The following is a 26,330-nucleotide window of genomic DNA, read 5'->3' as shown; positions in this document are numbered from 1 at the left end:
AATACAATTACTGCATTAGTACCGATACACAGGTTACTTGTTGTGGCAGTGGATTTTAAAGCGACAGAGCAATTACCATCATACAAATGTAGACCAGGTCATGTTAATGTTCTTTTATAAAACAGCGTCGGTTCTAAAATCTGATTGACGGATCTACGTTCAAAGCTGTTGTCCATGTGCATGCAGTACTGTGCAGAACAGCCTTGATTTATTTATTTCCAGTCAGAATGGCCATTGGCAGACAGCCAAGTTATTAATTTTTCACAAGATATTTCCTTGGAGATAAGATGCTAATCTACTTGTATAAGAAAGGAGAAAGGAGAAAGTCAAAGGAAAAAAAAACAGAAGTTTCCAATAACAGAGTTTAAAAAATTATTAAACGATACAGAGAAAATGAGACTTCTAACAACTGTGCAATCACTGGTAGACCACCAAAGCTGTCACCATCAGATAAACAGCACTCAAAGCTTTCACCTTTAGGAGAAAATCAAGTGGGAAACTTTTACAGTGATTTTTATTATGAATAAGTGGGAATTAAGGTCTCTGCTTTTGTGTCGTGTAAAATCACTAACACACAGCCTCTTGTAACATATTGCTCTAACATACAGTTACAGAGATAATAGTATAAAAGTCAGATGTTCGTGTTGCTGGATGGCCGAGGATGAAAATGGTGATGTAATCACCCATCTGAACTGTAAGGTTCATGTCAAAAAGTGGTCAGACTTGCTAGTGTTATAAATTTTACCAAAAACATGGAAGTTTAGAATACCTATCAGGAGTAATTCCGCTTCTTTTGGGGTGGTTAATTATTTCTGGATGTTTTGACTGACACAGGAAATTACCAGTGCTGTACTAAATTGATGAACAAGCCAAGAAGCCTCAGCGCTGTTCCAAAGGTGTTGTACCAATAGTTAATTTAAACCTTCAGAGTAAATGGAGCAGCCATTAATGTGTTATTGTTTAGGTCATTATTTACATTGACTCTAACATCCATATAAAAATTGAAAATTGATTTTTGCCGAAGCCAGAGACCCTGCAGATGAAACAACAGAAAATAGAAAAGTTTGAAAAATTGCTTAGGTCCAGATAAACAGCCTGACAAGCATAGCTCAGAGGTAATAAATATCTGGAAGGTTTCTAATACAGCAGTATATATGTCAACATAAGACACACCTGCAGGACCTTATTGCTGTAGCACGTTAGCTCCTTTGTGAAGTGCATATCAGTTTTATTACCTGCACCGTGACACCGTATCCAGCTGGAGTCTCCTCTGATGGAAGCCTGCGGGTAATAATCTTTACAGAATATAATACTTGTATTGAGTCATACATAATACTGCAGTAATTACTTTGCTTTTCTCTTTGATCTGCTGTTTGCTGTGGATGAATAGGGTGTGCTGTTCAGTAATGGCCAACCGGACTAGCTGCTGGTTCATTTATCAGTGTGTATCAGCTCTCTGTTGTGTGTGTGTGTGTGTGTGTTCTTGTACAGGTGGGTGTTGATGAAAACTGTGTTAGATGTTGTGACAGTATGAAAGGCTGATGTAGTGAGCTGTCAGGATCTGTTAATGTTTGTTAGTGTTTGCCAGGACCCAGCTGTCTGCCCCTAACTGGATACGCTGTCCATGTTGCAGGTTTACTAAATGTTGTATACTATGACTGCTAGGTAACATATTGTACAGAAATACGCAGACTGCACACCTTTGGGTTGGAGTCACTCTTGGGTTTTTTGTACATAGGCACATTTTTTTTTGTATATGTACACACACACACACACACACACATAGACAAAAGTACTGGGACACTTACGCATTACACCTACAGGGGTTTTAGGACATCCCATTCTAAATCCATAGGCATACTAAAGGCATATGTATCTAAATATATTGAGTGAGAGTCTGAATGTATGGAATAAACCTTGAGAAGTTTTGTTCCATATATTCAGACTTTCGTTCCATATTCTCAAGTTTCATTCCATGTATTTAGTTTCCATATATATATATAATTTTCAGTTTTTGTCCTTTTTTCAGGCCTTTATATTGTGTGAAAATTTCATGATGAATGGACCAACAGAAATACTCCAAAATCACTTGGAATTAAATCTCTTTACATTAACTTACATTAGAAGTAAAAAACGGTTTTGTCTCCTTCTCAAAATTTGCCATTTTGGAGACATTTGTTCTTCTTTGGTCAGTGGCGGTATGTTCTATACAACATATTTAATGTATGTATTAGTATATTGTGTTTTATCAGTATGTATACATATTTCTCTTTCAGTACATTTTTTGAATTTCCTTTCTTGCTAATTAGTGTTTGTATAGTAACTTTGAAGGGCTTGATGATGTGCAGAGTAAGAGTTGCTTGGCAACTACAGCCTACTATAGCCAAACTGCATTGCATAAGTGAAGAAATGTATTATGATTATTATCAGAAATACATTATTTATTGAACACTCGTGTTTTGTATCATATTATATGTTATTACAGTTTTAAAAACATCACTCTAGGCCATTTGTTGCAGTGATTTTACGGTTTACGGTTTTACTCCCTCTAACCATACTAGAATCACTGTGCTGCAAAATCACTGTAATGTCCCTCTGTTGGTTTGTTGCTTTATTGTATGCAAGTTAATATCACACTGTCTGTCTTGCTGCCAGTTCTGTATCTTTACTTTGAGGCTATAAAAATTTAAGAGCTCAATTTCATGCATAATTATGCAACACCTGTCCTTCAGGTGACCATCGTGGAGAAGGCAGACAGCTCCAACGTCCTGCCCAGCCCCCTGTCCATCAGCACCAAGAACCGAATGACCTTCCTGTTCGCCAACCTGAAAGATCGAGACTTCTTGGTGCAGAGAATCTCGGACTTCCTGCAGCAGACCTCCTCCAAGATCTACTTCGAGAGGGAGATCACAGGCAGCCTCAACAGCTCTGACGATGAGGTTGGACACCATAATTACCATCTGCCTTTTCCGCCTTGTCTGCAGCTGTGTGCTTTCTAACGGTCTCAAAGCTCAATCTGGAGTCACTGCAGGCCTTTTTTTACAACAATAGAGTATTTCAAGGAGCTTTGGAAGGTCTGCTTGGGGCTTTGAAGGAGACGTATTAAACAAACCTGCTTTGTTCACATATATGTTACTTGGCTTTCTATCTACTATTTTCCCTTCCACAAAAGGCTCGTGATTCTAGTCCTGTCAGGATTTGCTGCTCAATCCTGTGTCACAGTGAACAAGCGTCCCACCCCCCGACTTGAACAAAAACGTCCACCCAGCCAGTCTGCATACTTGCACATCAAACTACTGTGCCAGTGACTGGTACAGCCGACTCTTTTTCATGTTAAAAACATCATTTTCTCTGGGGACTATTCTGTTCTCACTAAAGTAACCAAACAGGCTCCAGAGACAGGCTTTAAGTTTAAATCTTTACAGAAGGAATCAGCATCCAGACTATAGCATACAAAGTAAAGAATAGGTTACTTAAAAGGTCTGTTATGAGGTTCAGATATCTGCATTTAATCTTGAGATCTGCTTTAAAATGTAAACATTTCAACTCCTTTAGCTTGATGCTAACATAACAGGCAAATCCCTGTTAGCAGCTAACATGAATCAGCATCTTTCAATGTGTGTTTTTTCATTAAACATTGCTGTGACATGCCTGGGTGGCACATGCTCATGATTTTGTGACTGTGTAGTGGGCCACACCCCTACCCCACCCCCTCTACTGAGACAGCCAATGAGAGTAGTGAGAGTACAGAATATACAAAATCTTCCAGAAAATGAGCTGTTCCTCACAGAGGAGTAAATGACAGGGTAAAACACATCATATAAAGACTGGATTAAAGTAGTTGCAGTTGTTTTTGAAAGAGCTCAGGGAACTATTTAAAATTGGAAAAAAGAGTAAAATATTCCCTGGAAAGGTGTAACAGGATTAGTTACTAATACCTTTATGTAATCATCCATTCACCCAACACTGTTTGTTTGCCATTGCTGTCTTTGTATTTTTGTAATGATTTCAATGTGTGTGTGTGTGTGTGTGTGTGTGTGTGTGTGTGTGTGTGTCCAGGTGTACTCCCAGCAGGGCAGTCTGCTCTCCTGCAGTCCTCAGCGCAGCAGTCTCGGCTCTGAGGGCGAGAGTGAGCGCCAGTTCAACCTCAATGACAGCAGCGTTCCCACAGCAACACAGGCCCTCATGACCATGTACCGCCGCCGCTCACCCGAGGAGTTCAACCCCAAACTGGTACACACTTGTACACACCACCATGTGCTCATCAAAACAGTAATAAACAAATAATAGTATATTGAACTTATATAGCAACTTGTAAAATATGTTTACAAAGTGCTTTACAGGTAAGCTGAGTTACAAATAAAGTACATAGATAAGGATAAAAATAAAATAAAATTTGGCAAAGATAAATTGTGTGCAAAGGCAAATAGATCTGGAATGAAACACAAAGAGGAAAACCACTAATACACTCAAAAAGAATTGCTCCCTCATGTTATACACTAATGTTTAGCAGCAGTTTTGGATGTTTATTCTGTCGATTCAAAACAAATGACAGATATTCAAGACGATGCAAGATGCCACACAGTTCATTAAGTGGAATTCAGGCATGTTTTGAAACCCATTGAGATGTTGTGGGGATGCATTGGGAGAAGTCTTGTGAGGAGAACATCTAGGGACTGAGTAGGGTGGCAACAAATTGAGTGTGAAATTTCTAAACTAATCCAACGCCTCATGAATGGTGTGCTCATCAACACTGTCTGAAGGACAGCAAGCCTGTTGTTAGCCCATGGATGTAAAGTAAGTTAGCATGCCTCAAAAGTCCCTCTTAAAGACTCCAGTTAAGCATGTAGATGTCACTAGTGCGGAGAACACGCGACACGCAGCAAGACTAGGAAAAACAGTTCGGTTTCGCAAGCTAGCTTGTTTTGCTTGTGTTACTGATTGTACTCCTGACGTTAAAAGAGCATAGACTAGATGAATTTGGGGGTGGTTTTAAAGAGGGCATTGCTTTGTTAGTTTAACAAGTTGTCCCTGTACATGTCTTGTTATGACATCATGTCTGGTTTCGCGAGACTACATTGAAATATGTGGATAAGAACCACTGTAAATGGTCTACGGACAGCAATGAAGAACGTGTAGGACGCGTTTCCTTTAAATCAGTGGTCACAACCCTGGTTCTGGAGATCTACGTTCCTGCGGAGTGAAGTTCCAACTGCAGTTGGCCACGCCTGCTCCAGCTAATGAACTTCTTCAGAAGTGCTTGATTGGCTGGATCCAGTGTATCAGCTATGTGAGGAGATGGGCAGCATGTTGCATGCAGGTTAGAACTATATCCTGCAGGAACTCTGCAGGAAAGGAGGTGGGATGGTGACGACTGCTTTAAACCGTACAAAAACAGTTCCACTTTATTCCGATGGTCTGTCAAAGATGATCTACAGATGCATAAATTATTAACAAACTTTTTAGTGATAGTTGGTTATCAACAACAGTAAGGTAAAGGTTAAGTTGAGGAGTAGGTGCAGGTTTTGGGTTGAAGTTAGGGGTTAAATATAATTTATCACACTCAGCTTCATGCATTCAATATTTAATAACAACAATTATTGTATGACAGCAACAATATTTATAGTCAAAGCAGTACGAGGTTGTGTTTAAGCCTAGAGGAGCTACAAAATCACTGAATTGTTGGAAAAAAATGATTAAAGACTTTTTAATTAATAATAACACACATACTAAAAATTTCACTTAATGAACTGTGTGGCATCTGGCATTGTAAATATATGTAAACACTTTCAGTTACCCAGAACATTTGCGCTATATTCTGGTGTCATATCTAAACACTCATGCATGGAGTGCTCTTGTACTGAAATGACATGCTTATTTACAGAATGCTAAAAATGACAGCACTTTACACAGCAGTGACAGTTCTCTGCACACTGCGCTGATCTCTGTTAGGCTTTGAACTGTACACACACAAGCACACACACAAGTTCAAGTCCAAGAACTGACATGAGTGGGCGAGTGGAGGCAGAGTGCAAGAGAGAGTAAATGGACCAAAGCAGCACAAGTCCTTAAGCAAAAGTAACCTTTAAGTATAACAGAAAAGCATCTATATAACCATCCAGCTAAATGATGTTGTGCAAGCAGAACTCCTGAAAATAATGCATTATTAATACCAACGGATAAACATGGATCCTGTGCATTTTTTTAAAATGAATTTAATGAGAAAGAGCAGCTAACAGTTGTTAACTGCTCTTGAAGAAGAACTTCACTGTCCAAATGTCCACATAATTTAGACACTGAGATGTTATAGAAGTCTTTGACTTGAAATGATTGTATAGAAACATACGGTTTTAATTGTAGAGAAACATGCAGATTCCTTTACAGTGGTGCTGATAGGGAACTGGAGTCGCCATATCTACAACACAAATAAAGCCATTTTATTTACTACACAAATTGACAAGTGAACCGACACATCTTCTGAGTTTTTATATATGATGTTGATAGTAGTAAAATAGTGGCACGTGTGAATATATGGTTTTTTGCCTTAGAACATCCTTCACGTGGCATGAATGGATTAGAAAAAATATGTTTTAGGCCAGAACTGTATCTCAGAGCTATTGTGAAACAATGTGTCTGGCATCATGCAGCGTATTCTTAACTGTTTCATATAATAACTTTCTGTGAGGGAGCTTTCAGAGGTATTAACCTCTTCGGACGTCTGGTTCCTATCGTCACCGCTGTGAACAATTCTGACTTGGATTCTCTAGAATGGTGCATTTCACATCAAACCACTCTTAATGACTTCGTTTAAGTCTTAAGCATTTCTAGTCATAAACCGAGAAAAGACCAAGTGCAGCGTATCTGAGACTAAGTAAAGACAAAGATCAAAATCTGGTTGTTGGAAGCGAGACTGCTCTGGAGTCCTACAGCTACATGAAAGGTGCGGTTTTGTAACTGTGTGTGTGTGTGTGTCTGCTGATATGTGTTCAGGCTAAGGAGTTTCTGAAGGAGCAGGCCTGGAAGAATCACTTTGCAGAGTACGGGCAGGGCGTGTGTATGTATCGCACAGAGAAGACCAAAGAACTGGTGCTCAAAGGAATTCCAGAGAACATGAGAGGAGAGCTGTGGCTGCTGTTTTCTGGTGAGACACAGGCACATACATGCATAGATAGACACACATTGACTCACATACAACTAAAAGCATGCTCAAGCTGTACTGGGGTGCAAATGTGGTCTAATAGATGGGGAGACCAATGTTGGGAGGTTAAAGCTGACATACAGCAATACAAATGTAAAACTAGGTGAAAAAGTATGTGTACAGTTACATATTGTCATGGTGTCTAATGGCTTATAAACCAATATTAAAAAAGCAATTATTAATAGGAATAACATCATGCATTTTATGCTGTCAGTTTCTTGCCTTTATAGTAGCAGAATTTGTTCCATTGTTTGTCACTGAGATTCAAAAACACTATGATAAATGTTAGAAAAGAAAGGACTGCAAACTAATGTAATTGCATTGAGTCAGTGAATGATTATATAGTATAGTACAGTAAATAACTATTGCAGATGATGTAATTTATAAATGCCTTAAAGGCACAGGAGATCAGCGCTTCATTTCTGGATTATCTTGCATTGTAATACACATAAAAATTGCAAAACTCCTCAGAGTGCACAGCTAAGATAAATGAAAGTTGACAATGCAATTCCCGTCTCACACACGACGGCTGCTAAACGTACATAATTAAACTTTTATTGGGAATATTTGCAAACATCCAACAGCTGTTTCACTGCGCCATCGGCTGAAGTTATGTGTCTGGTTTATAAGCTGAATAAAGGTAATAATAGGCTGAAATATGTCCTGATATGAAGCAACTGAATGGTCTGGTTCACATGATTCTTTTTGACAAACTCATGCTCTGTATGTGGACATTCTGTAGAGCAGATAGACAGTAATCTGATCATTTTGATAGGGGAAAAGTTGGTGTAGTTGGTTGTTATGCTGGCTGAGCTGCACACAGAAACTGATTTTCTAGTTTTTTCGTCCCCCCCCCCCAATAGTTATTTCCTTTTACATGCATGCATTGCAAACACTTGCAATAACACCAACACCACAAATCTTAAAGACATAGACAACAATCCCCTCTTATCTCCCTCTTATGTGGTTGAGCAGCCAAGAGCTGTGTAGTGTCTGAAGTTTTCTTCTTTAGTTTTAGCACTGAAGCTACAAGGCTAATGTAGCTGACAAGTAGTGGAAGCTTATAGCCCAACAGGTATTACTGTGCAAGCTGTATGTCTAAATGAATCACACTCTTGCCACTGACTGTTCTGTTATTGCATAACTTAAAACAATATTATCAGCCTTCGTGAAGCCTGACTTAGTCAGTAATTTTGCCAGTGCTGGAAGCCACATAAACAAATCTATTAGAGATCATGTGGTGACTTAGGCATGCAGTTTGCATAATGAACACTTGTTTACTACATTAGCTCCAGTGTAAAACTGAAGAAGCAAACTGAACATTGATTTCTACGATCTTTTACCTCAAAAACTGAACTTTTGTTAGCTCTGGCCGTCGTTCATTGCTTCACTGGGTCATGTTAATTTCCTTCTGCAGTGTTTAATTTAGAGATTGTTCAGTAGCGTGCGGTACATTAAGTTAATATGGGGAGGAAGTGGTCACAGTGTTCAGCTGCTTTTACACACTTGTCTAATGTATTTTTATGTATGGACACGCGCAGCTGCATTCACGGTTGCACCCACCTGTTGGCCTACTTTCTCCAGTAGTCTCAGTAGTGCACACACACCTTTGGCCTAAAACCATTTCCTGTTTACAAGCTGTTGCTGAAAGTAATGTAAAAGTCACACTCTGTGTGTGTGTGTGTGTGTGTGAACAGGGGCGATTAATGAGATGGCCACTCACCCGGGGTATTATGAGGATCTGGTGGAGAAGTCTATGGGGAAGTATAATTTGGCTACAGAGGAGATAGAGCGGGATCTTCACCGCTCGCTCCCGGAGCATCCGGCCTTTCAGAATGAGATGGGCATCGCTGCCCTCAGGAGAGTTCTGACCGCATACGCCTTCCGCAACCCCAACATCGGCTATTGCCAGGTACACACACACACACACACGTACCGTGTTCATACCTTATGTATGCATATATACAGTACTGTGCAGTCTTAGGCATCTATGCAAATTGTTTAAAGCATTTCTCTCTGCAATAAAAAAGCTTTTTACATTCAAACATTGAAACAAACTCTATACATCATTACAATAAATACAAATAAACATAAATACAGTAAAACATAGCATGAATGTCATATTTTCAAAAAATCTCATGAGCTAGTTAGAAGAACAGAGTTTTCTTTCCAAATTTCTCCTTGATGCACCAGCCATTGCAAAGTTTTGTGCAAATCACACCAGCACACCTGATTTAATCTAATGAAACATTGATTGAGCCAACCAGATACTGGATGCTAACTACAAGTAATACTGGGCTGCCAAAATAAGAGATTTCTGGAAATGAACACATTGACATACATAAAATCACTACTTATTGTAATAATGTTGTTTGTATTTATTGTAATTTTAGTGTTTTTCTGTGCAAATAAATTCATACTGCCTAGATAGCCAGTATTTGCAAATTATTATTTTGTGTTTAAAACATTTGTACAGACCTATATGTAGTAATGTGTCATATATGTATTATATAGATGTTTATACCTATTATTAATTTCATCAGAATGAAGTCTAATCCTAAACCTAATCCTAAATCTAGACCTTGTGAGTTTCCTCACTGTGGGACTAATAAAGGATTATCTTATCATATCTTACCTTAAACCTAACCCCAATCTTTACCTAAGTAACCAAAAAAATGTTTTGCCAATTCTATTTTAAGCAAATGAAAACAGGCACTTTACAGTCTCGAGCATTTTGTAGGTGCTGTAGATTACCACAGTTTTTTGTTGTTTTTTTTTCCCACTGGTTTCCTACAAACTCTGGACGTTTTGTCTTGAAAATGTACAAAAACAAACCCACACACCTTTCACAAAGCAACCTTTGGTTAACACCAGGTGCACACCCACGTGTGCTTTCCACAACGCCACCGCAGGTTACGACCTGATACATACATACATACATACACACACGCACTGCAGCATCAGTTACCACCAGCCACACACACATGATCATAAAACCCACACGCAGCGTACAGCGCACACCTTCCACCAGCACAACACTGCTACTTTTAACTGCAAGCAAACATGACACGTGCATGCACATAATACAGGCTTTCCACACACAAGCACACACTCTCTGAACAAACGCCGTCCAGAACCCAAACAGTGGCTAAACTCCAGCACGTACAAAACACACAAACACGGTAGAGAAATGAGCTGTTTTAGTGATGCTGTATAAAACAGTGGCGTTATTGTCTTTGTCCAGGCGATGAACATCGTGACGTCAGTGTTGCTGCTCTATGCTAAAGAGGAGGAGGCTTTCTGGCTGTTGGTGGCGCTATGTGAGAGAATGCTGCCAGACTACTACAACACCAGAGTCGTTGGTGAGTGATGATTACACCAAAAACATTTGGTCAAACATATAACAGTTTTATATTTAAAGCTAAATCTTGTTTAAATAGTGATGCTGAAGTGAACACATTAATAATCAGTTTTTAAACACGGAGGTGTTCAAAAACTCCAGCAGCACTGCTGCATCTGATCCACTTGTACCAGCGCAACACACACTAACACACCACCACCATATCAGTGTTACTGCAGTGCTGAGAATGATCCACCACCCAAATAGTACCTGCTCTGTGAGGGTCCATGGGGGTCCTGACCACTGAAGAACAGAGTAAAAGGGGGCTAACAAAGTATGCAGAGAAACAGATGGACTACAGTCTGTGACTGTAGAACTACAAAGTGCTCCTATATAGTAAGTGGAGCTGATAAAATGGACAATGAGCGTAGAAACAAGGAGGTGGTCATGATGTTAGGCGTGATAAGTGTATACCACTGTTCTATGTATGAAATCGGATCCTTCTCTGTGTGCATGATTTTTGTGTCATGTGTTCTCTCTTCAGGTGCATTAGTAGATCAGGGTGTGTTTGAGGAACTCGCCCGTGTCTACGTACCTCAGCTGTATGACTGCATGCAAGAGCTTGGTGTGATCTCCACCATCTCGCTCTCCTGGTTCCTCACACTCTTCCTGTCCGTCATGCCTTTCGAAAGCGCCGTGGTGGTCGTGGACTGCTTCTTCTACGAGGGCATCAAGCTCATCTTCCAGCTGGCGCTGTCCGTCCTGGATGCCAATATACACCAGCTGCTCAACTGCAAGGATGACGGAGAGGCCATGACAGTGCTGGGCAGGTCAGCGATGAGCTGTACATCTATATGTTTAGTTTTAAAGCAGTAGTTAAGTAAAAATGAGCCAAGACATGTTAGGCGTCTGAGGTCTGTCTGAGCCAAGACAGGTTGGTGTCTGTTTTTTTTCCTTATTTAGTTTTGGAGCCACAAGGCTAATGTAGCTAACAAGCTTATACACCACCATTTAGAACCAGTTAACAGACAGTATGTAACCAAAAACCTGGACAAAATTCCAGGCAAAATTCAGGCTACGGAGTGGCTGCTACCACTGTTTTTAGCCATGTAGCATTCTTTTGCCCATCAGAAACCACTTATGCAAATCTGTTTGAGATTGTTTAATAACTTGCCTCAAACTGTGCTGTTTTGGGTGTGCAGATTGCCTGATGCTAATTGATGAACTATAAGCTTCAGACATCAAACTTGTCTTGGCTGAGCAACTGTATTTGGGGTAAAAGGGAGATTTTTTTCAGTTTGATTTTTCGCTTTAAGACCGATGTTAACATTGGAAAGAGAGCCATCTTAAGCTGGTCCTACACGATTTTTGTAGCCTGATTTTAATGCCAATGGGCTACTTCTGACAAATTTTCACAATCTGAAGCAGTTTTCCAGTTCAAGAGCTCAGTCTCAAGTGATTGACAGCTTGGATCATCTGATACAGTGAGAGGAGAAATGAGTCCATCTTTAGCCTTCCGATCAAGCTCCGAAGTGAACGGAAGCCCTCCGGTATTTTCAAGTGTTTTTGCTTTTTATGACTCAAAACGTTCAGAGGTCTTGTAGAATGAGATGATCAGTGAGAGAGAATAAAAGAGACTTGCATGCACTCTGCGTGTTCAGTGCAGGGACAGAGGAGCTGCTTGTTGACACTTTTTGTGTCTGTGTGAAAGTGCAAACAGGTCCAGTCCAGTCCAGTTTAGCTTTGTTTGTGTCATATGATAACAGTGTTTTCTGGGTTTTTCTTCATAGCTGAAACTTTTTGCCTTATCGTCTAATGCCAAAAAGACAAGAAACTGATAAATATATTTTTCTGTGTTTTTGGATTCTGTTAGTTTATTAAAAGTCATGCAGTGTGTGGCGTGTAATTTGTATAGGTGATATTTTGTACCATAGTCATTTACATTTTAAACAGAATAGCTGAAATGGAAAGTCTGGAGTTAAACACATATGAAAGAATCAGAAAATTCTGAGTGTATGTTTGTGTGTGTGTGTAGGTATCTGGACAGTGTGACCAATAAGGACAGCACCCTGCCGCCAATCCCACACCTTCACTCCCTCCTCACGGACGATGGCGAGCCTCACCCTGAGGTGGACATCTTCAAACTCGTCCGCAGCTCCTACGAGGTGTGCAGTTGTTGTTGTTGTTGTTATTGTTGTTGTTTTTTTTTGTTCATTTTTTTTGTGTGTGCATTTCTGTTCATGTGGCTAAATGTCTGCAGGCTCACAAGGCGCTCTCTCTCTCTCTCTCTCTCTCTCTCTCTCTCTCTCTCTCTCTCTAACACTCTTTGACATTTGCAGAAATTTGGCTTCATTCGAGCGGATGTGATTGAACAAATGCGCTTCAAACAGAGGCTCAGGGTCATCCAGACTATCGAGGACACCACAAAACGCAACGTGGTAATGACCCTTCCTTGCATATTTTGTCCTACACCATTAACTGCTTTAATAATTTATTGAGCCTAATAATAAAAAGGGCTATTTTTTTCCTCCTCAAACATAACCCTAGGGCAAATAGTGTGAGGCCAATTTAGTTGGCACTTTTGGAATTCTTGGTAAATCTCCAACCCTCCAAGTGAAAAGCTTTAATTAAATAGAAGTGCATTGAGGCATTTCTGGTGTCAGCTGAGGTCAGTGATTCAGGGTGAAGAAAAGACTCCATACACATACACTTGTGCTTGGAGACAAAAGCAGAGCACATGATCATGAAGCTGTTACTATACACACACAGTCAGCGCTGTGTGAATTCCCGCAGGAACAGGAGAAATGTGCTTCTCCACCAGTTGTAAGCAGCAGGATTATGACTGCTCTGATTGTTTAGAACATTTAGGAGCTACTCTTATGTAATGTGCCTTACGTGATCTTCTTGTCTGTTGTTTTATTTATTCGTCTGTATATGTCAGGGACTGTGTGCATTAATTAACCTAAAGCTACTTGTGCCAACATAAGCCAAATGGCTAATTTTCAGTTGTAGTCCCTGAGACCTGGGGAGTATTTTACAAAGGAACATTTGCCAGATAAACCCAAAATCAAGCCTGTCCAATAGGAAAAGAGCTGAGGGACACACCTATTGGATGGACAGTTGTCAGCTTTGCACTTAAGTTAACTAGCTGACTGAGAAATCCAGCTTTGTGAAACACACCCCCTGATGTTATAAGCCAGAATGTATTCAAATAAACAAAAAAGACAGCTTACATACAGCCAGACCTGTATTATAGATGTAGAGTTCAGCAAAGACAAAGCGGAGATGGGAGGGAGTGATTTACATGGAGGCAAATCAGCATAGCAATATACATGATACAAGTCTTCTCTTCTCTTCTCTTCTCTTCTCTTCTCTTCTCTTCTCTTCTCTCTCTCCTCTTCTCCTCTTCTGTCACTCTATCCCTTCCTGTCGCTTCCCATTCATTCCCATCCCTTCCCTTTCCTTCCCATCCCTACCTTTCCCTACCATTCCCGTCCCTACCCTTTCTGTCCCAACCCTTCTCTTCCCTTGCCTTCCCTACACTACCCTACCCTACCCTACCTTTACCGTCCCGTCCCTAACCTTCCCTACCCTTTCCTACCCTTCCCTTCCCTTTCCTTCCTTTACCTTCTCTTCCCTTCTTTCTCTGCTGAAGGTTCGCACCATTGTGACAGAGACAGCCTTTAGCATCGATGAGCTGGAAGAGCTGTACTGCCTCTTTAAGGTAAGTCACAGGAAGCTTTTGTAGAGCTCTTCTAAAACTGTAGTTGAAGCGATAGTTCAGAGAAAAAATGTACAGATTTCCCCTTTATTCCAAATGTAGCAGTCATATTTGTGGATGCAAAGCTAATGTAGCTAACAAGTAACAAGTTTCCTACCCCATCACTTAGCATCATGCAGACTGCATGCTTAAACACTTACACACTTAGTCCAAACACTGAAGTTTTTCACTCACTTTTGCTTATTACATTCTGAGAATTGTGCTGCGTGTGTTCTAACCAAGTCTCTAGAGACTTCTTTTTAGATGTACTTTTACATTGAACTAATGCTCTAATTAGTGACTCCAGGGCTATTTATTTTTTTATTTTTTTATTTTTTATCTTTTTTTATTGTATCGTTTTTATCTTGTGTGAAGCACCTTCACCTTCTCCTGAAACTGTGCTATATAAATAACATTATTAAATTTCGTTATGAGTTTTGATGCTGAAGCAAACTTTCGATATCCCTTTTGACTAACGGACTGCATTAAAGGTAAGGAGATTATTGTGTAAGTTAGATTTTTGGCTGAACCATCACTTTACATGTGGTTTAAGTGTGAAGTGTACAGCCAATAAAAGTAATTGCATCATTAAATGGTAAAAAGATGTTAAAACCCAACATAAAATGTCAATACTGATGATCGCAGTCTGAAAGCATCAGCCATGCTCAGGTCTGGATTTTGTCTGTACTTTTATACAGCAGCAAGTACGTGATTTATGCATGTGGTTTACACAGTGCTAACTGGTGGAACATGAGCTTTTGCTACTTGCTTGCAATATTAGTCTCATAGCTCCAGTGTAAACCTTAAGGAGCAAACTTTGCCAGCTCTTCACAGAAAAGCACTTCTAGCCAGTTGTTTTTACTCCCCAAAGCTGCTCACAGCCCAGTCCATAGCAGCCTGTGCTTGTGTGTAATGAGAGCTAGATGAAGATGCTACCCATCATTTTGGCGCTGGAGAGGCAGCCGGGAAGGCATGGCCTGTATCAGTGTGGAGTGAGTGAGCTACAGTTTGACTTTGTGCTCCACCCTGCTCTTCCCCTGCTCTCCATCACTGGCCATTAGCTACCACACACCCCGTCACGAGGCATTGAGACGCTTACAGCTCCCCTCTGGCTCTCTCCCGCACTGCGATTTATGCCTTCATAAGCCCACTTAACTTCACAAAATACTGCTGCTGTCACTCTGAGCCTGGCCCAATGGAGGACAGTGTTACCAAGCATTAACTAGGAGTGAAAAACTGTGCAGAGAAAATATAGACTGTGATAATCAGTATTGACATTTTTTTGTTTTTTTTGTTTAAAGATGCAGTTACTTTTATTGGCTGTATACTTCACACTTAAACTTAAAGTGATGCTTTGGTCAAATATCTATGGAATATTTCACTAACCCCAGATGTAGTTCATAAGCCAAAAGGGGATATCTAAAGTTTGCTTATTTAGTTTTATACTGGAGCTACAAGACAAATGCAGCTAACAAATAATGGAAGCAAGTAGGCAATCATTAGCACTGTGGTTACTGCATACCTAAATAATCACCCACTTACCTCACATCACGTCAAGTTGTTAGACTTTGTCCATTTTTATAGATAACAGTATGTCTTACAGTGTCAGAAACTGATGTGATGCATTTTGATGCAGTTTGCATGTTGCTAACGGGTAGCTATGGATGCTTCACTGTGTTTTCCGTAAACAACGCATGATTGTTAGGTTAATAATAGATTCAAAGACTGTCACTGTTGCTCCAGTTTGATCACAGTATTTTAATGTTCAGCCAACTCATAGGCTGGTGTAATTCTTAGCCTGTTGTGAATTTTTAATTAAACTCTCTGCTGATCTTCTGATGATTCCCCCAGGCAGAACACCTGACCAGCTGTTACTGGGGGGGCACCAGTAACCCAATGGACCGCCACGACCCTAGTCTGCCCTACCTGGAGCAGTACCGCATGGACCTGGAGCAGTTTAAAGGGCTGTTTACTGTGCTGTTCCCCTGGGCCAGCGGCACGCACACCGACAGCCTGGCCCTGCGCTTCTTCCGCCTGCTCGACCAGAACGCTGACGCGCTCATCAACTTCCGAGAGTTCATCGCAGGCCTGGGTGAGTGCAGGGAGGGAAAGAGGGTTTGTGTCACGCTTTTGTGTGTTTGTGACGGTGCGTTTACATTCATATTCATGTTTGTGATTCTGCTACAGGCCAAAAATGTGGAAGCAGTCAGTGATGGTTTTTAAAGTTTTAGAAATGTTTACAGTTAGGACACTTTTGCCACCAGCCAACACAACACAGCATGCTTATTGACAACTATTCTAACCACAGAAGTGTTTCCAAAGTATTCCATTGCATTGCAGAGATTTACACTGTGAAAAGTTCTTCTTCTTCACTCCCTCCTAAGAGTACTAACAGATTTTGAAAGGCTGAGTATCTCACAATATTTGACTGATTTTTGGTTTTTTTGGTGGTAGTGGGGATCAGATACTGCACAAGGTACACATTGCACAGTTTTTAAGTTGTTGAACTGAACCAAACTACCCAAGTCACACGAACACACGTGATCTCCCATTACTAAGAGATTCAGATGGCAAACCAAACATTGAAGTGAAACATTAATAAGAAAACTAGTTAAACACATCCGAAAGTCCGTCCCAAAATCTGCACGCTAGAGCCAATTACGACAGACTCAGCCTGACTGAAAACTGGGGCTAAAATCAGGGTATTATACAACAGTTAGTTCCAACGACACAGTCGTTCTAGCTGTGCTGTTATTTGTGATAACATGTTTTTTTCCAACTTTCTCATTCCGCTGAGCACCAGTTGCTAAGTAACGACTACTTTGTAACTAACCGTTTCTATTAAGTATGTTTCTATTTTACCACATACAAAAACAGAAAATGAATTCATTAGATCCTTTCTATATATATTTGTTCTGCAGCCTGTTTGTTCTGATTCTAAAGAAGTGTGACAGCAGGACTACATCAAAGTCTGAAACTGTATTTGTCACTAAGCAATACTGAAATTAGCCGGAAACAAATAGAAGACAGTTCAGCAAACATGATGGGCTGTGAAGTGCTTTATAGACTGGCTGGAATAAAATGACATTGAAGCTCATTTGGAAGATACTGAAGTGCTGAAAAAGCTGAGCTGAACCTGAGATTGCAGTTCATCCCTAATACAAAAGGATATTACTTTTTGAGGTGGAATGGGTGGCCAGTATTAAAACACATTGGATTTAATATTCGAGGCTTCTTTGCTTTACCGAATCACAGCTTTGATGTTATTCTTGCCTCTCGTGTTCTATTGTCTAAGTATAACCCAGGCTTTAAAGGGGAGCCCAGTCCTGGAGGGCCACAGCACTGCACTTTAGCATTCCAGCTCAGTGAGCACACCTGATTAAGCTCATCAGCTAAGTAGCAATTCATGCTCTGCAGTGGTTCACACTGTAATCTTATGTTGTAGGTGTTCTGTGCCACGGCGACCTGACAGAGAAGCTGAAACTCCTCTATAAGATGCACTTACTGCCAGGTAAGAGTGTGTTTGGGTGTGTGTGGGTGTGTGGGTGTGTGGGTGTGTGTGTGTGTGTGTGTGTGTGTGTGTGTGTGTGTGTGTGTGGAAACAGGGCACTTTGTGTTTGTGCATGTCAGTGCGTGGCTCGTAGCTGGGTTTAATCTTCCTGGCTCTGTTTGGGCCTATTTGCTCCAGAAAGCAGAAATGTTTGCCCTGTCTTTCCTTCCCCATTTGGTTGGTTATGTAGAGCAACTGTCTTCCCCTTCTGTCTCTCTCTCTCTTTGTCTCTCTCTCTTGTGCTTTCCCTCTTTGTGCGGACCGGCTGTGTCAGCACCCTCACTGCACGCTAGGGAAGAGCGTTCAGAGCAGAAGGAGCTTCTAAAACAGCCTCTTGAATACAAACTCCTTTAGTTTCAGTTCTTTTCTGCAGCAAAATCATGTTAGTTTTTTCTTTTCTTTCACAGCCTGGTGCAGTGTCAACACGGCACGCAGCACTGATCCATTATTACAGCTAGATCTCTCCTCAAACTGGCATTTATGAATGCAATATATGGTGAAGAGTAAATGTGCTTGATGAACAGGCTTGGGAGGCTTCAGACACCTTAAACTGCAGGCTTCTTATTCACTTATTAATCTTGAGACTTGTTTAGTAACTGCTATAAATTATTCAGTTACCACTATAAAAATAAAACTAATACGTTATGACTGTGCAAAAGTCAGACCACCTTGCAATTCATTTACTTTCTGGTCAAAACAAACAAGTCCAAATTGTTTATTTTTTTACCTTCAGGGATAAAAAGCAGAACATATGTTTTTAATAGAAAATTCCTCAAAAGCCTCAACAACTAAATGTATTATTACATTTTTCAGGTTTAGTGTGCCCACCAGTTGCTTTTGATCAGTTTTTTAACTGTCCTTATGTATTATCCTTATTAACTTTATGGCTGTTTGAATTGGAAATGATATCAATGAAAGGTGGTCTCTGACTTTTGCATAGTACTATATGAGAGCAAGGAATTGAAGTGCGGACCCACATATAGACCCTTACTGTTTAAGGGGTTAACATAATGAAGTTTCCTCTCTCTCTCTTTTCCTCTCTCTCTCTCTCTCAGAGCTGCATCACGAGCAGGACGAGCCAGATTCCGCTTTTGAGGCCACGCAGTACTTCTTTGAGGACATCACCCCTGAGACGTCCCACGGTAGGCCTACACACTGCAGACTGCACTCACAGTGCTGTAGTTTAATATGCCGTACATGTCTAGATGAGCTGCTGCGCATGGTTTGATCTCTGGAGCATAATCAGCAGATAAAATGAAATTTCACTCTTTTTTTGGTCAGCATTTAGATCAGCATTTGTGTAGATCTTTCAGCTGGAGAGACCAACTCAGTTGAAACGTTTGTGATTCTTCTCAAAGCAAACATTCAAAATTGCAAAAAGGCAAAGCTGAAACAGGAACAATTGTTTGTTACATCATAAATGTATACAGACTCCACTTATCAATTCTTATCTCTGTACACTGGGTCCCAAAGGGGCTAATCGAATTATCATAAATTTTATAAAAGGGCCAAACAATGAGAACTGAACAAGAACAAACAATGCTTAGCTGTAGCCAGTGTCTATTTTTCAAAGGAGTTTAAGTATCTCGGGGTCTTGTTTATGAGTGATGGGAAGAGGGATTGTGAGATCGGCCGCAGGCTGGGACAGGCGGCAGCAGTAATGTGGTCACTGTACCGGACTGTAGTGGTGAAGAGGGAGGTGAGCAATAAGGCAAAGCTCTCTACTTACTGGTCGGTCTACCCCACCCTCACCTATGGTCGTGAGCTGTGGGTAATTAGCGTTCTTCTCAGGGTGGTGGGCTACACTCTACCTGATAGGGTGAGGGGCTCGGTCATCTGGGATGAGCTCAGAGTACAGCTGCTACTCCTCCACATTGAGAGGAGCCAGTTGAGGTGTTTCGGGCATCTGATCAAGATGCCCCCTGGATGCCTCCCGTTGGGGGTTTGCCAGGCACAGCCTACTGGGACGAGACCCTGTGGTGGTCCTAGGACCCGCTGGAGGGATTATATCTCCAAGTTGGCCTGGGTGCGGCTCGGGGTCCCCCAGAATGAGCTGGAGGAACCTGTGGGGGACAGGGTCGTCTGGGACTCTCTGCTCTCCCAACTGCTTCCGTGACCCTGTCTGGATTAAGCGGTTAAATGTAATGAATGAATGAATGTTTCTCCAAAGTACTTTACTGGTGAAAGATAAACAAAAAGTCTTAAAAGGGCTTCGTTTCTTACAGTAAGAGAAATGAGTATTATTATAGTAATTTCACGCATACATTATACTCAAGCAAATTACTAGCTAACCACTTCTGATTCTCCCAGAAAGTAAATTTTAGTCTGTGATTTTCTTTAATCAGCTAATCGTGACGAGCCTAATACTCACATGCTTAACATCTGGTCTGAGATCTGATGGTCGGTGTACTTTTTTTGTTTGTCCTTATGTTGACCTACGCCCTCTCCTCCATTGTAGGCCATGACCACAAGGGCAAAAATGAGAAAGATGATGGCTTTGTCAGAGTCACCTTCAAGAATGAAAAAGGTAGGAAATACACATGCACTTATCAGCATGCATGCACATATGTCTCTTATTGTTCTGTAAAAACTACTGAACGCAGTTTTAATGTAGCTCTGATAAGCAGAAAGGAAGTTTGGCTGAGATGCACCGTTTGCTCACTTTTTGGTTTAAGGGCAATATGTAGTGCCCTCTTGTGGTTGTTCCCACAAATTGTGTTATTTTTTGATTCATTGGTCTTCAGCATTACTGAATCAGAATTTAATCTTTAGCTATAACTTCTTCATTGCCCCATTTTAAGGAAACAGATGAGAACAGCACCATATAACATTAAATATGCTCAACTGCTTTTCTCACCACTCAAAGGACCATGAATTTTCATACATGAATTAATAGCAGCAGGCCTCAGCTGGATTGAGCAATCTACCAGTTGATTTGCCGTAATATTGAGCTGTGTGGGAAATGAAAGCCTCCGAAGCATATTTTTTTTTCTCCTCTTGCTCAGTGCTGCCCTGTAGTCTCCATGTGTAATATCTTTTCTATTCGTTTGAACCTTTTAAAACCTCATTTTGTCCACAGAGCCCATGGAGGGGATTAAACTTTAACAAGAGCAACTTAATCAAATATGCAGTGACAGAATCCCTTTTTAAAGTTTAATCTACTGTTAAGAAGCATATGTTTTAATAGCTTTTTGAACTCTGAAACATCAAAGTCATGACAGGGTTCTGAGAAAGTAATATATACTTGCTGAGTTCACAGTCTGAGTTGTGCATTTTTTGCTGCGGGCTTGATTTGGTCTTCTCCCTCTTTCTCACCACCGCAGTGAAGAAGATGCACACGCCGGACTACCGTACTTACCTACGGCTGTGGAACCAGGAGACCAAATCCAAACCAGAGAACATGAAGAATCTCCCAAAACTCAACCAGGTACACATGTACTACCCTGCATGCAGTGTTGTGTAAAAGTCTAAAGTTGTTTAGAGCTGTTTTGGCAGTGTGTGTTTATTTGCTTGGAAAAACACTAGTATGTCATCATAATTCATTCGGCTGATCTTTGTTTTCATAAATTATACAGCCACATAATTTAGGTAAGATGTGCTAGTCTGCTAGTTAATGCTACTGTAAAATCACTTCTTTTTCAATGCGTGTCATTTTAGACTGATTTTAGACTTTTTTTAAAGTGTCCGTTTTATAATGTGTTTCACTTCACAATCCTGTCTGACTGACCTCCTTGATGATGTGGCTACCAATTACTTTAAAACGCAACAGTAAAATCCCTTCATTTTTGATAAGTGTGAAATGGTATATACTCTGACTTATTTATTTATTTATTTATTTATTTACTTACTTATTGGACTGTTTACTTCATGTTCTCTCAGTTTTGAACATGCTGCTAAACATTTTTAACCCAGAAGCAGTAAAACAGAATGATGATTTTGTTTTTAATCAGTCGCGAGTGAAATTGTCCTGGGAGGATATGAAAAGCAGCTTGCTCAAACACACTGCAAACAAAAAAATCAAATGATCGGAGGTGGATCTGTCCTAATATAGCCAATAGCCAGTCCATTAAAATATGCCTGGATCAGCCTCCATCCTGACTGGAACATGACTGTAATGTAATAAATAGAAATAAACATCAATTTAAGTTGTGGTTTGTGAGTTTATGTCAGTGTGTTAGTTTAACCATCTCCAAACCTCTCCTGGAGCCAGCCTGGTATATACAGGTACCTTCCAATACATAGTTGTGCTGATTAATACTTTATTAAGTTAAATTGAGTGTAATGATGGTGAAATTTAACAAATTGATGTACTGGCTTGGTTGCATGGTGGAGAAGAATAACAAAGCCTGTGTTCTACTATTTGGCTCACAAGATGACATTAACTTTCCACTGTTAAAACAAGAAATTCTTTTCTCCTGCTTTGTTCCTATTAAACTTTGACATGGAACTTGTACTTGACTATAAAACAAAGCACCTCTTATTTATATTAGTATCTTTGGCCAAGAAATGTATTTACTTTTGTGGTCAACTCCCCAGTTTCCATCTGTTGGTCTCTGGTTGTCCCAAGTTACAACAGTGCTTCCATTAGAGCAACTGACTATTAAAGATTGTTAATATCTTACCTTGAGGCACGATCCTAAATAGTCAATTTCTTCCCCTTTTTTTTTCTCTCCCTCCTTTATTGTATCATGTCCACTGTTAACCATGAGTATGTATGTCCTAAGGTAACTGTATCTGCAAACCTGATTGTGTGCGAAAATAAAATGTTAGTTAAAAAAAACATTAGAAATAGCAGCTAGCAAATAAACAAACATTCTTGTCATTGTTTACCGCATGCTTATTTGTAATTGTCTTAATGTAGCATTTTAGAAGCAAAAACACTTCCTTATTACCCAGATAATTGGTTTGAAACTATGTTCTTGGCTAGCCTAAGACTCATTGGCATAACTACCCTCATTTACTTTCATTTTTCATATTACAGCTTTTACTTTCAACCTCTCCACAGATTAGAAACATAGACTATTAGTAATAAGGAATAATCCGAAAATTTTAAACAACAATTCTCTCTTTCTTCCTCTCAGGGTCAGTTCATAGAGCTCTGTAAGACGCTCTATAACATGTTCAGCGAGGACCTCAGTGAGCAGGAGCTCTACCACGCCACAGCCACCGTCACCAGCCTGCTGCTAGAGATGGGCGAGGTGGGAAAGCTCTTCTGCAGTCCTTCCAGCAAGGAGGACGAAGATGACGATGACGAAGAGGAAGAAGACCGACCCGTGATGCACAGGAGGAAGCAGCAGAGGGCACGTGGAGACTCTTTCCACTCCTCCACTGATGAGACACATGCAAAGCTCTCCAGCACAGGGCCTGGCGGCGCAGCTGATGGTGAGCTAAACTCCAGCTGCATCACTGGGCCCATGGAGGACATTAAGCTGGAAGACTCGTCGCCCAAAGACAACGGCACATCCTCCGCCATGCTGATATCGGATGATGAGACTAAAGACGACACTTCCATGTCCTCCTACTCTGTCCTGAGCGCCGGCTCCCATGAGATGGACGATAAGCTGCAGTGCGAAGACATAGCAGAAGACACAGTGCTGGTGCGCAATAGTGGGCCCCTTGGCGGAGCTGGGCCTCACAGTGGAGCCGGGCCCCATGGCGCGGGTGGCCTTCCACACAGCGCCAGCATCGATAAAGACTGGGCTATCACCTTCGAGCAGTTCTTGGCCTCCGTGCTCACTGAACAAGCCCTGGTGCAGTACTTTGAGAAGCCCGTGGACATTGCGGCTCGAATCACCAATGCCAAGAATGTGCGCAAAGTGGGCCAGGCGCATGTTTCCATCAGCGACTATGAAATCTCACTCTCGGGCTAATAACGTGCTATTTTAACGTGTCCATTTTAAACTGTGTCCATATTGCAAACTGATTACGTCCAAGCAAAAGGGGCACAATCTACATATTTACATGCACACGTTTCATCTCTTCTCAACTACCTTTTCCTCGGCCAGTCCCGGCCTCACCTTGAAAGTCCATATATTTCTCTAAGACACTGGATATTTTGGAATGAAAAGAAATGGCTCTTGCCTGTGTATTTTCTCTAATGTGAATTCATCCTGAAGAATCTGGGCCAAAAGAAGGACTGTGAATGGTTCTCACTTGTTGCAGACTGAAATGGATCTTTTTACCCATAGAAAGGCTGAATGGACCTATCCACATATTATATGCTACAGTGCGCTTGGTGTACTTTATATGGAGTAATGTTGACAACTAACAGTATGTAATACAGGTAGACTGTGTATAGTAGTGTTGTGTCTACACTTATACTGCCTAGTCAGGGAGTGACCAGTCCTTGTCTTTGAAACTTGAAAGGAGACGGTTTGTAACGTTGAAGTGGACTTGTAAGGAATACTTTGCCCAAAAGTGCTTCAGTCACTAGTAACGAATGCAAGCTGCTTGGGTTTGGTTAACATTATGCAAATCCAATTACTGTTAGCCATGTTAGCGTTTCTGAGCTAAACTATTCCTCTCTACCATAACAATATCGCAAATCTTGAATGTAGGATAAACAAGACAGGTGGAGACCTAGTCTTAAGGGAAACTGTGAGGGCGCAAGTGGATCGAGTGGAGGAAGAGGACTGAAATGACCAAATTCCCTGATATAGAGAGTTAGCATGGCTGACCTGATTCAAACAGTTCTTGTGGGAAATCACTACAGGCTTATGTACAGATGTCTCTGGCAGCCTCTCAGTCCACTGTCTACAGTTGTGTCTTCTTATTTGACAAATAGTGCACTAGGTAGGGAACAAATCTTAGCATAAGGCTTATGTAGTGTAATATTTGTCAAATAGGAAGCCATCTGGGATTCAGCGTCTCTCTCTCTCTCTCTCTCTCTCTCTCTCTCTCTCTCTCTCTCTATCTATCTCTCTATCTGTCTGTCTTTTCTCTCTGTCACTGGCACCTGCACTTTGAGTTATTTTTTGCCATAAAAAGGAGATGTACTTTACAATAGGGGACTTAGCCTACTAGCCTTCATTTAGTGGTAACAGATCAGGTAGATTGCATATATATGGCCCTGTTTCACTGTAGAAGGTGACAGCAGTGTCTGATACTTAATACACCCCCTTCTCTGAAGAGAACAAAGGTTTACAACTTTATTTCTTCCTTAATTTCGTTCTTCACCCATTCCGGGCATGTGGCATGGCTGTCCACTTTTATGTACATTTTTTAAAATCAGTTTTGATTTGACTGTTTTTATGCTGCTGTTTTTATTAGTTTCTCTGTGGATGGTTTTAAGTGTACTGTAAATGATTCACTGCAAAATAATTAAAAGAACAGAAGGAGTTATCCTACGCTACATATCAAAAAGCCTTCTTTTTTATCTGTCTTTTATGTGTCTGTGTTTTGATAGTTACTTATTTTTTAGTTGTTTTAATCTATCAAGCAGTTCAAAGCATTTACAATGCACACTTCCTTTTCTCTCATAAGTAATAAGTGTAACGTTAAGATTTCATACAAAATTCTTACAAAAACTTGGTGAAGGACATTTCTGGCTTTACAGCTGTTTTTAATTTACATACTTTACTTAAAATGAGATTAACAGTTGTATTAACATCTAAAAATAGGCACTTAATCAAACACTCTTCTACCCCACAGGGAGAAACACACAGCTAACAACATCATATCGCACAGTATGAGTGTGTGCTGTTACAAGATTAACAGACTTAACTTTTTTTTTTTTCTCTGATGTCAAATCCAGAGTTTATTAGGCATTTATGATATTGATAAATTTATGATATGTTTATGATATTAGGCAAAACCGATACCTGGTATTAATACTGATGCTTTGCAGGTTTGATGGTGAGCACATTTCTACTCAGGGTAAGTGTTAGGAAGACCTGCCCTGCTGAAATAGTCATTCAGCCACTAGAGGTCAGTAAATGTTTATGTTTTCTTTTTAAATTGCGAGCCAGGAATCAACATCAGTGCCTGACCTCACAAATGTTCTTTTGACTGAAAGGACACACCGATCAGGCATAACATTACACAACTCGTACCAGCACAACACACACCAACACGCCACCACCACATCAGTGTTACTGCAGTGCTGAGAATGATCCACCATACATATATACACACACACACATATATATATATATATGTGTGTGTGTGTGTGTGTGTGTGTGTGTGTGTGTGTGTGTGTGTGTGTGTGTGTGTGTGTGTGTGTGTGTATGTGTATATATATATATATATATATATATATATATATAATATCAATAATATTCTACAAGGTTTTGGAGTGTGTCTGTGGAAATCTCTGTCCTTTCAGTCATAAGAACAGTCATACAGAACTAAACTAACTCCATTTCCCTTACAGAACTAAACTAACTCCATTTCCCTACCTTTCTTCCGAGAAAACGACTGCCCACCTGTCCGGCCGGACACTGCTGGATGATTGTTTGTAGAGCTCTCCGGCTACCCGCTCCAG

General features: G+C 40.6%; 1 protein-coding gene across 1 annotated transcript in view; it reads left to right on the top strand.

Moving 5' to 3' along the window:
* The window catches only part of tbc1d9 (TBC1 domain family, member 9 (with GRAM domain)), a 45,536-nt gene extending 20,342 nt beyond the window's left edge, over window positions 1–25,194 (top strand). Inside the window, exons 7-21 of the mRNA XM_036575001.1 lie at window positions 2,733–2,939; window positions 4,060–4,233; window positions 6,991–7,141; window positions 8,896–9,110; window positions 10,443–10,560; window positions 11,083–11,368; window positions 12,574–12,703; window positions 12,878–12,976; window positions 14,194–14,262; window positions 16,150–16,390; window positions 17,744–17,809; window positions 18,904–18,990; window positions 20,307–20,375; window positions 21,172–21,275; window positions 22,930–25,194. Coding sequence (XP_036430894.1) covers window positions 2,733–2,939; window positions 4,060–4,233; window positions 6,991–7,141; window positions 8,896–9,110; window positions 10,443–10,560; window positions 11,083–11,368; window positions 12,574–12,703; window positions 12,878–12,976; window positions 14,194–14,262; window positions 16,150–16,390; window positions 17,744–17,809; window positions 18,904–18,990; window positions 20,307–20,375; window positions 21,172–21,275; window positions 22,930–23,718 — 2,805 coding nt within the window. The 3' untranslated portion in view covers window positions 23,719–25,194. The remainder of the gene's footprint in view (window positions 1–2,732; window positions 2,940–4,059; window positions 4,234–6,990; window positions 7,142–8,895; window positions 9,111–10,442; window positions 10,561–11,082; window positions 11,369–12,573; window positions 12,704–12,877; window positions 12,977–14,193; window positions 14,263–16,149; window positions 16,391–17,743; window positions 17,810–18,903; window positions 18,991–20,306; window positions 20,376–21,171; window positions 21,276–22,929) is intronic.
* The last annotated feature ends 1,136 nt before the right edge of the window (window positions 25,195–26,330 follow it).

Source organism: Colossoma macropomum, unplaced genomic scaffold, assembly GCF_904425465.1.
Source record: "Colossoma macropomum unplaced genomic scaffold, Colossoma_macropomum, whole genome shotgun sequence".
NCBI classification, from domain to species: Eukaryota; Metazoa; Chordata; class Actinopteri; order Characiformes; family Serrasalmidae; genus Colossoma; species Colossoma macropomum.
Note: the sequence above shows the minus strand (reverse complement) of the source record. Positions and strands in the feature narration are given on the sequence as shown.